This window comes from Portunus trituberculatus, chromosome 48 (genome assembly GCF_017591435.1).
Source record: "Portunus trituberculatus isolate SZX2019 chromosome 48, ASM1759143v1, whole genome shotgun sequence".
In the NCBI taxonomy this organism is placed as follows: Eukaryota; Metazoa; Arthropoda; class Malacostraca; order Decapoda; family Portunidae; genus Portunus; species Portunus trituberculatus.
The window spans coordinates 24,626,146-24,637,418 of record NC_059302.1 but is presented as its reverse complement, the minus strand read 5'-3'; the positions used below and the strand labels follow the sequence as shown (position 1 = coordinate 24,637,418).

The 11,273-nt window shown below is 36.3% G+C and overlaps 1 protein-coding gene across 16 annotated transcripts in view; it reads right to left on the bottom strand.

Annotated features, from left to right (window-relative positions):
* The window catches only part of LOC123498559 (nucleoporin p54-like), a 32,549-nt gene that overhangs the window by 1,395 nt on the left and 19,881 nt on the right, over positions 1-11,273 (bottom strand). For all 16 annotated transcript variants that reach the window (XM_045245765.1, XM_045245767.1, XM_045245766.1 and 13 more), the window contains 10 exons: positions 10,161-10,242; positions 9,874-9,905; positions 9,188-9,358; positions 4,418-4,568; positions 3,944-4,080; positions 2,897-2,970; positions 2,403-2,484; positions 1,951-2,056; positions 1,091-1,241; positions 863-982 (listed from right to left, as the gene is read on the bottom strand). In XM_045245765.1, the coding sequence (XP_045101700.1) occupies positions 863-982; positions 1,091-1,241; positions 1,951-2,056; positions 2,403-2,484; positions 2,897-2,970; positions 3,944-4,080; positions 4,418-4,568; positions 9,188-9,358; positions 9,874-9,905; positions 10,161-10,242 (1,106 nt within the window). The remainder of the gene's footprint in view (positions 1-862; positions 983-1,090; positions 1,242-1,950; positions 2,057-2,402; positions 2,485-2,896; positions 2,971-3,943; positions 4,081-4,417; positions 4,569-9,187; positions 9,359-9,873; positions 9,906-10,160; positions 10,243-11,273) is intronic.

Sequence of the window (11,273 nt, the reverse complement as noted above, 5' to 3'; positions counted from 1 at the left end):
CAAGCTTCACAGCATGTGCAAAGCTTAAAAAAGCAAATTACACAGTGGAAAAAGTAATTGTTTACAACTTTACACCAATAATCTTCTTCAATCTGTTTGAATAACAGTTTATTATAAAGAATATATACACCTACTCAACTGGTGTGTGTGTGTGTGTGTGTATATATATATATATATATATATATATATATATATATATATATATATATATATATATATATATATATATATATATATTTTTTTTTTTTTTTTTTTTTTTTTTTTTTAAGGCCTATAGCGCCTGTAGGCACACTCGAAGAGTGTATGGGAAGCGTTGTTTAGCTTCCACCCATTAGCAGCGCAGGCAGTTTTATTTATAGTGGTACCCATATTAGGTCCCATATCACCCCCCAAAGCTCATCTTGGGTGTAACCACCTAGAACCTGGGTATCATGGTGACATGTAGGTAACTTTAAACCACTCAACAAATGGCAAAGTGTTTTAAGGCTGTACGTGGTGGGATTCAAACCCACGCGCGGATCGCCTGCCCGATCCCACGCTCACCACCTTATCCACTACGCCACCGCCTCCCTTATATATATATATATATATATATATATATATATATAGAGATATATATATAGAGAGAGAGAGAGAGAGAGAGAGAGAGAGAGAGAGAGAGAGAGAGAGAGAGAGAGAGAGAGAGAGAGAGAGAGAGAGAGAGACTATGATTATCACAATTAACACAACATTAACATGTAAATTGTAAACAGCTTGCAGATTTTGGAACTAAACAATTCAGTGTCAGTTTTCATAAGAAAGCAAACAAGAAACTCAAAAAAAAATACATCTAAAAAAGGAATCAACATGCTGCATTACTCACTCTATACTGTGTAGGCTGCATCAACTGCATGTACAAGTCCTCCAACCTCATGCGGATTTGTTCTTCCATCTGGTCAAGGGGAACCCCTCTCTTCCTCTCAACTTCTTGTGCTGACACAAGCTGGCCGGTGAAATTTTTTTTTTTAATTAGTGGCAATAATCAGATAAATTAAATGTATACTTCACCATTTTTTGTACCTAGCATTGTTGTAAAGTGTTTCCTTCCCACCTTGAGCACTCTACGTGTTAGATTAGCTTGTTTCCATTTGGCATCCTGTATGGCAGCTTTCATCATGGTCTGTTTGTGTCTCAGCTGTGTGATTTCATCCATGATATTGTTCATACTGGCTTGCAGTTTCTTGGCATGGTCTTCTTGAAGGCTGTTGAATTACAAGAAAATAAAAGTCAGTCACACAGTGCATTTACCACACACCACTAACATATAGATATAGCTGCATGACTATCTTTTTTATATGTAACCTACTATTTCTTTGTCTTGCAAGATGGAAAAAAAAGTGCCAAAGCCAAAGAAAAATATGAAAGATACCTGATACAAAGGATGCTCGTGTAAGGCAAGTGTTTGAATTATTTGATTATGCAGATAAAAAAATTGACACTTGTGACTTACAATAATATCTAGACATGAACAGAGGAGATGCTATCCCTTTAAATACCCTAGTTTTGTTCATAAATTAGCTACCTCCTTAAATACCACCCATATTGTGTTTGCTTCTCCTTGTCCTATCCTACAGTTCAACTTGGCCGATGATGCAAAATCTATCAAGTCACAAAACCTTACAAGTTGTTCCAGTGCTGAATCTTCCATATCCATATCCATCCTTCCGAACCTCCTTCCAACTCCAGAGGATTGGTCTGTATGAAGCTCACTTTTAACCTTGTCTTTAACAACTTTCCAAATTATATACTAACTGAATTTAATGTTTTCTTTTGTCTGCAGTAAAAGCTGCTATAACCTTCATACAATTGACTACTCACATTTCCTTCATGGTCATGCTCCAAAACCATGCTTATTTCATAATTGCAATGTTTAAAAAGATAAATTTTAAATTAAAAACATAATAAACTTACTTAAATTGCTTCTGCAACTCCTGAAAGCCAACTTTTACCACTGGGAAGAACTTCTGAGGATCAGGATTTTCACGCTTTCCCTGTTCCCACAGCGCTGGATCAATACCTGAAGATGAACACTTGTGAACACTAAACGGCCTCTGAAAATTATCTTAAGAAATATATAAAATTATGTCTCTTTCCTCATTCAGAGAGAGAGAGAGAGAGAGAGAGAGAGAGAGAGAGAGAGAGAGAGAGAGAGAGAGAGAGAGAGAGAGAGAGAGAGAGAGAGAGAGAGAGAGAGAGAGAGAGAGAGAGAGAGAGTCAACATTTGTTTGGTTTGTACCAATTCATGACCTCTCTACATTTCAGATTACAAAGGATACATAAAGAAAAGACCATTTAAATATTTTTCTTATTTAACATGAGTCTTGATTTGTGAATAATTGTGATCATGTACAAACACTACATACCTCTTTGAGGAGTATCTAAATATTCCTTCAATTGAGCCTCTGTCAGATTCACTAAGGGAAGAACTTCTTGGACAAATAGGTTCTGAAAACAATTTATCATGACATTGCACTCTGGCAGCATAACAGAAGAAAATGGGGAAAAAAATATTCATTACTCTTAGCACTAATGGATAATAGTAAATGATACACAACCTTCTTTCCTCTTACTAAGCACTTTGCTTCTGACATGTTATCATGAGGGTATAAATTTGCTAACACATGTTTGAAAATACATACTCACAATAATTCACTTGTAGATAAAATGATAATTTTTCACTAAAGCATAAAATAATCAATATGAATTTGCAATATATTTTTACAATATATTATAGTTAGGGACAAGAAAACTTAAAAGCATATTGAAAACTGTTAAGAAACTTTTACAAGTATTAACCTCCAGCATTATGATATATCTTTGCTGATGCTTTTAATTCCTTGTGGCTATTCTTTCATACCTTTAATGTCTGAGTGTGTGCTGGTTGAGACATATGCCGAGCCACATCTGTAGCTGTTGCCCTCTCCTTCTCCCCTAAGAGAGAGAGAAAAAAACTAATTATAACAATTCTTTCAAATGAAATTTCTCAATTTATTGCTCTTTTGAAAAATTATTCATAACATTTCTACTGATATTCAATAAGATTGCACAAGTAACACATCACACCACAGAATATTTGGATAGTGTTAGAATCCTGTACCTAATGTAAGACTGAAGACTTTCTTCTATTTGTAACATATTTCTCTATTCCATCATATGTATCTAATGACATGTACTCTAGTCCATGAATTAAAGTCTTAACACTTTATAATGACACTATAGATTCTAATCAATACCCCATCTAGAGTTTTGCACTTGCTTGGTTTCTTAAGTGTAGCACTAAACTCAAGGATCATGAAATTCACAGTACAGAAACACTGAAAAAAATGCTTATTCGTTCTAGTGCAGAAGGAAAATTTTTAAAAGTTAAATATGGTTATTTTCTGCATACAACTGACACAAACTCTAAAGAGTATCTTACATATGTACAAAGGTTATTACTTAAGAAAGGAACATATCCCACTTACCAGATGAAAATTTCGAATTGAAATTTTTCTCTTGTTTTTTAACTAAGGCCCAGATGTGTACAAAAATATACAAGAAAAAAAATGCTACAACTAAAAGTTTTCTAAGATTTCAGTTGACTAAATCATGAAAAGTTGAATATATATGTGTATATATATTTATATATATATATATATATATATATATATATATATATATATATATATATATATATATATATATATATATATATATATATATATATATATATCATTCAAAAAAGTATGTTTTCATTCTGCTTTATATTTTTATTTATTTATTTTATTTTTTTCAGAGAAATATAGTTATATTCTACACATTACTCCAAAGAACTCAAAATAATATTTCATATATGTACAAAGTTTCCATAATTAGACAAATATCACAGAATGAGCGAGTAACAAAAGGTAACATTCACACTGACCATTTCCGAGAGTTTGTTGGACATATAACCGTATGTTGGTTCTATCCGGAAGTTCAGCTGCAAACATCTCACTGATTACCACCTCAGCATTACCAAATATTCCACTCAAAGTGGACACAAAGTTTTGTTTGTAGGGTCTGAAATCAGTAAATTATTCTCTATGAGAAAAGAATGAGATACTCCATAAATTCTATTTTATTTTTATCCTAACCTTCTTTCACATAATAACTTCGATCTAGAGCAATTCATATTTGTAAAGTGATATGAGAGAAGCTGCTGAGGTCAGTGTTCGAGTCATATTCTGTCTTCAGTTGTTGTTAAGTGTGGCTGGAAATCCATCCCAACACACACACACAATTTTATAAACTTTATTAGACCATTATAAGATATGACTGTGTACACCAATAAGAAATATTCTGAACATTAATGACTTACAATTAACTTGATACAAACCAACATAAAATATCAACTTACTCCACCTCAGCCAAAGACTTCCCAATGACAATCTGTACAATGCCATCTTCATTGTGATAGGAGGGGATCCTGGCATAGCAGACCACCTTGAACCTACAGTACGGGTTTTCTGGAGTAAACTCAACTGGTGGCATATTTGGAGCATAATAGCCTGAAAAGAAGAAGAAAACCTATCATCATTTAACTTAGGCCTTATTTTACTATAAAGGGTTGGACAGTTCATGTTTTTAGACTAGAAAATGACTTTTTTTTTATCATGACCAACATTGGTTTTATATGCTCCCTTAATAATCCACTATGTCCCTTGGCACCCACTCAAACGAACACCAGCAGCTTGTGAGGTAAGCTTCCCTTCGAGTTAAGATTGACAAGTGAGTACGTGACTCATCTGATTCGTCGGGATGAATGTCAGTCAGTCCAGCAGCTGCGTGACCAGTGGTAGTGGTGGTGGTGGGTAGGTTTATCCTTTATGGGTGGCGGGTGGGGTGTCTCTTTGGCATATCTACATCATAGGTGAATCTTATCTGTTGTAATATCTAAACTAATTCACTCACACTCACGAGAGAGAGAGAGAGAGAGAGAGAGAGAGAGAGAGAGAGAGAGAGAGAGAGAGAGAGAGAGAGAGAGAGAGAGAGAGAGAGAGAGAGAGAGAGAGAGAGAGAGAGAGAGAGAGAGAGAGAGAGAGAGAGAGAGAGAGAGAGAGAGAGAGAGAGAGAGAGAGAGAGAGAGAGAGAGAGAGAGAGAGAGAGAGAGAGAGAGAGAGAGAGAGAGCAGGGATAAGAAACAGCTGATCTCCTCTATATACAAACCATCAATGTGTTGTAAGAGAATAGGGCTGTGTGTCAGTGCAGGTCCTGTCTCCAAATAGTATAAAAAAAAAAAAAAAAAAAAAAAAAAAGGGATTTTAAAAAGGTAAACATCCATAAAATTACAGCTATGGCTTTCACTTTGAATGACAGAGAGGTGGTGTGTGGATCACCTTTTAAGGGTTTTAGTGATGATACAAACAAGGAACTGTATGTAAAAATGCAGCTTAGAAAAATTAACATAATGGAAAGCAGTCTAAGAGATCTTATAGAAAGAGTGATTAACTTGAAAGAGTATGAAGAAAAAGATCATAACCACGATGATAACACCTAGACTTGAATATGCAGCAGTGGTGTGGTCACCACACATGCAAAAGGACATCAGGAAACTAGAAAGAATACAAAGGACAGCCACAAAGATAATGCCAGAAATAAAAGGATCTTCTCTATGAAGAGAGACTAAAGGAAATAAAACTACTAACCTTGAAGGATAGACGGAAGAGAAGAGATCTAATAATGATGTACAAGTTAGTAAACAGTATGGAAAAGATAGATAGACAAGACCTGGTATCACTAATTGAAGATAAAGATAGACGGATAAGAGAACACTCAAAGAAGATCACAAAAGATCAATGTCTGTGAAACATTAAGGAGTTTAGTTTTCTACATAGGATGGTGGACATCTGGAACAGCTTGAATGATGAGATTGTAACAGCAGAAAGTGTGAATAAATTTAAGGAAAAGTTGGATAAAATCAAATATGAAGACAGGTCACAATGAGTCTCGCTCAAACCCTGTAATATACAGGATGGGGCAAATCAAATGCCTGAGTTTTGATAGGCTATTAGGAAAAGTAAAACAATACTTACAGAATTTTTTGTTGTTTTATTCAAATCAGTATACAATGCCGTTTGTGTGATCACTTTTTGAAGATGGCATCAGGAAGATGGTGGCCATCTGTAGCGATGCACTGTTGAAGGCAATGTCTGAAGTTTTCGGCTGCTCTTCGACACATCTCAAGGGGTATTGCAGCGATTTCCTCCCGAATTCGCATCTTCAATTCTTCTAAATTGTGTGGCCGACTTCTGAACACTTTCTCCTTGAGATATTCCCACAGGAAAAAGTTGCAAATGCTCAAATCAGGTGAGCGTGGGGGCCACTCGACATCACCCCTCCGAGAGACGAGGCGTGCCCGGGAACATCTGTCGCAATTTGACCATTGCAACTTGAGCAGTGTGGGCTGTTGCTCCATCTTGTTGGAACCAGATGTCTCCCAGATTTGTTTCCTCACTTAATTCTTCCAATTTCGGTTCACAAAAGTCTTCCAACATCGCAAGATAACGTTGAGAGTTGACGGTGACAGATCTTCCATCCTCCTCAAAGAAATAAGGTCCAATTACCCCAAATTTGGAAATTGCACACCAAACAGTAACTTTAGGGGAATGGAGCGGTGAAGTCAGCCACACAATTTGGAAGAATTGAAGATGTGAATTCGGGAGGAAATCGCTGCAATACCCCTTGAGATGTGCCGAAGAGCAGCCAAAAACTTCAGACATCGCCTTCAACAGTGCATCGCTATATACAGATGGCCACCATCTTCCTGATGCCATCTTCAAAAAGTGATCACACAAACGGCATTGTATACTGATTCGAATAAAACAACAAATAATTCTGTAAGTATTGTTTTACTTTTCCTAATAGCCTATCAAAACTCGGGCATTTGATTTGCCCCATCCTGTACAGCTAGGTAAATACAACTAAAAAGTAAATACACACCACAGTGTAGCGGTTAGCACACTCGGCTCATAACCGAGAAGGCCTGGATGCGGTGAGGCAAATGGGCGAGCATCTTAATGTGTGATCCCTATTCACCTAGCAGCAAGTAGGTACGGGATGTAATTCGAGTTGTGGCCTTGCTTTCCCAGTATAAGGTGTGGTCTCAGTCCTATTCGAAGATCAGTCTATGAGCTCTGAGCTCGCTCCGTAATAAGGAAGGCTGGCTGGATGACCAGCAAGCGACGACTGTGGTGAACTGCACATACACACAATATTTATTTTGACTTATTGCTCATATGTTTGTTTATGATGTGGAAACGGAACTGAATAAGTAGCTCAAGATCCACATTCATCTCCCGAAATCTATTTTGAAAAACTCTGGTTTAGAGCAACTTTTTCACAAAATCTGAAAGATTACATTAGGTAGAAGACTACATTAATTAGAATTTTCTTTTACTCCACAGGTACATAAAACATTCCAGTTTTAACTCTCAGCCACAGACTTGGCTTCATTGGTGAACTAATAATAGTAAAAGTGAAAAAATATATTTCATTCATACTTTCAGTGATAACATTTCTTTTTAAGTAAGAGGAGAAACTGGTCAAGGGCAACAAAATTGTGATAAAAAAGGCCTATTGATGAGCCAGTCCCTAAACAAATCAAAAGGAAATGGGACTCCAAGGCTGGTATAGAGTTAAATTTTTTTTTTTTTTTTTTTTCCAGTTCTAAATCTTGGGTTAGGAATATATGTTTAACTATGTGCTGGTAGTTTTGTATGAAGGAAGAGAGCCTTTAGAAGGCGAGTTGTGACTGCCACCTTGTGTTGTGAGACACAGCTGGCTTTAACTCCTTTGCCACAAGGCTGTTTTCACTAACATATCCCCCCTTTGGCAATACAAGCCCTCATGCAGACCCCCCAACCACTACACAACCATCCACTCAACTTGCCTTTTTACATGTCTTTTTTTCAGACATTTTGAAAATATTTTTTGCTTAACACATACGAGACACTTCAATGAAGGTTATGTTAGGTTTCGTTTGGTTTGGATAGCTTGGGTTAGGTTAGATTAGATTGCATAAAGTTAGGTTTACATATGGAAAAAATGCCCAAAGTAATTTATCCTAACATAACCTTCATCGATTTGTCTAGTATGTGTTGAGCAAAAAATATCAAAATGTACATAAAAGCAGGTGAAAAAGGAAGTTGTGCGGGTCTGCGGGAGGGCTTGTATTGTGGGGGAGGAAGGTGGTGTGTAGCAAATCACATTATTCACTATCTTTTTACTTGTAGTGGAAATATACATTTGTGCCCTCTTATTCATCCATTTACATAGGCTATCTACCATTTTACTGTCAAATATATATGTGAAGGCTTCACATAGGCACATAAAGAAGGCACAGACATGGCAGACAGGTTGGCAGGGTCAAGGTCATCAACACTAAACATGGGGACCGGGTCTGGCCACACGTCACTGAACAAATCAGACATGAGGCTTCCCCATGGTCCATCACGGGATCAATTTCGTCCATAAAATCATCTTCACTCTCATATTCATATTCACAGTCACTTTCACCACTATAATCATTATCATCACTCGCATCATCACCAGGAAGGTACTCAAAGTTTGAGTCAGAAGGCTCAGTGTCACCCATGGCAGTAAAAAAAAAAAAAAAAAAAAAAAAAAAAAAAAACATGCACACTACAAACCAATATGGCTACTATGAAGTCCACACAGGCAGCATAGATCAACTCGGAATGAGTGCATAAATCAAACTGAGGAGAACTCCTGTCCTGCAAGGACACTGGCTAAGAGGCTGTGATGCAGACCTAAAGCAACATACTAATTGGCTACTAGAATAGTGGAAGAGGCTTCCCCAGTGTGTCTGTGCCTTAAATAGCATCCCAAGCTGTAATACAAGCATTTGACTTTTCTACTGAGATCACACTGCCAATCTCGTACATATGTACAAGACTGTATGTTTGTAAAAGGAACCAATTCTCATACACATGTATGATCTTGTATTGAAGGGCTAATGGTAAATTCACAATATCCTCTGAACTAGTGCTATTAGATTTCAGTCACCTCACTAGGAGTAATCATCATTTTGGCAGGTGTCTGCTGCCTCCTCCTATATACACAGCAGTAGAAATCAATTACGAGTACAATCTCACATACATAGCTTTACCTTTTCCAGCTCCCCAAAAAGCTTGCAGCTGGTTCCATTTTCGTAAAACCTCATCATTCTCATTATTGAAGTAAGAAGGTGTACAAATGGCCAGGTGCAATGCTAGGGAAGGGTCAGGCTGGCCTGCCATGCCCTGTTGTTGAGCTTGAAGCTGCTGCTGTTGTATAGCATCTGGAAAACAAATGCATGATGATCAGGAGAATACTGTACATATTTCTTATGTTATTTGAAATTCAGCAAGACATGGACCTGCTAAGAGTGAGTGAAGAGGAGCTTCCATGAGATAGAAGTGAATGCATAGGAGTTATCACACTTCCAACCCCACTGTGATTGGAAAAAAAAAAACGTTATAGGATAAAGAAAGAAGTGTTACATGAGATGTAGTAGTGCAAATGTGCTCATTTTGCTGTACTTTTTTTCTTATTATGGATTTTTTGTAGGATTTTCTGGTTCCCTAAAATTAATTAATTTTTTCCCATATACATTCTTCAATGGCCATAACACACATTTGCCATGACAAACACTGCATTATAACAAATGTTCACTGTTGTATATCTTACTGTAGTCTAAACCTAAATAAAAAAAAAAACAGATGATCAACATTAATGCAAAGACCTAAAAGCAAGAAAGAAATCAAATTCATGAACAAATCTATTTTTCTTAGTAATAAATACAATTTGACATACCTGTTCCTTGAGTTCCTAATGTTGTTGATTTCCTGAAAATCAATATTCATTATTTAAAGAGTCAAGGAAATGGTAATAACTGCAAACTTCTAAAGAATTAATGAAAGCTGCTTTTTCAAATAATGCATTTCACTGAAATTCTAACATATTCTATGACTAATACTGTAGATCACTGTGGTAAAGCAACTATAGTTCACTGTGATATAGCAATTCAAGAGAGAGCATTCACCACAACCAGTATAACCAGAGCCAACAAGAACACTGGAAAAACAAGACACCCGGCTTACCCAAACGGTGCAAGGGGATTGGTTGCAGTTCCAAACGGAAATGGCTTTGGTGCTTGAGTTGTGGTGGTGCCAAATGGGAAACCTGAAATGCAAAAGAAAATTAGTTTCATATTTAAAACCACTTCCCCAGAATGGCCAAAAAAAAATATAACTACATAGACATACATAAATCCCAAATTGAAAATTATGAGACATGCAAAGCAGGAAAGTCACTGAATGCCTAACTTCAGATCTCTAAAATGTCTAATTGGGGCAGAGCAATCTTCATAATGTCACATGCCTCCAAAACTCAATTGCTCCATCTAATAAATCAATACAACCTCAAAATAATTATCCACTCTTCTTCAATGACACTCAACTGTTCCCCTATGCTGTTCTTCTATGATGAACATCCTCAGTTCTCAGTCAGTCATTTACTTGTAATCTAAACTGGACACTTTACCTTTCATCTCTTGCTTAAACAGCTTTAAAAAATTGCCCATGGGAGTAACCTCTAGGAGCAAAGTCAAGGATAAAAGCACTATAGGAGTGCTCCCATGAATACTCCTAGGAGTCTTTATTAAGAATATTTGTTAATTCTCACTGCATTTGAGAAAGACACAATAGGAAAGAGAAGAAAGAATCTTGCAGCAAGGCTACTGGAGGAAGGGAGGCATGCGGTTAACAAGATTACGGCCTGTATTAATTATTAATTCTTTATCTAGTAAGCTCTAGAACTCCTGTTTGTTTCTGTATTTTGTCCCTAATGTTTGGAGTCTTTTAAGAGGGAGATTTCAAGAGACTTATCATGTTTTTTTAACATTCTATCAATGTGAACTTGTCAACACACTACAAAGACTTTTTTTTATTTAAATAAATGGTGACAAAAAACATATAAAAGCAAAGAACAAAACCTTAAAAGACATATACAGAAATTACCAGATTTATAGAAAAAAAAGTAACTTACACACCAAAAACTACAAGATGAAGCTGGTAGAATGCACAGTGACACATCACACTGTATCAAGCAATATACACAAATACCAGGATATTGCATCACAAAAAAGCATTCAAGTAAGGAAAAAGTATTGGAAACCTTAAATGTTGAAAATACAGTATAATAAGACAAAAGTC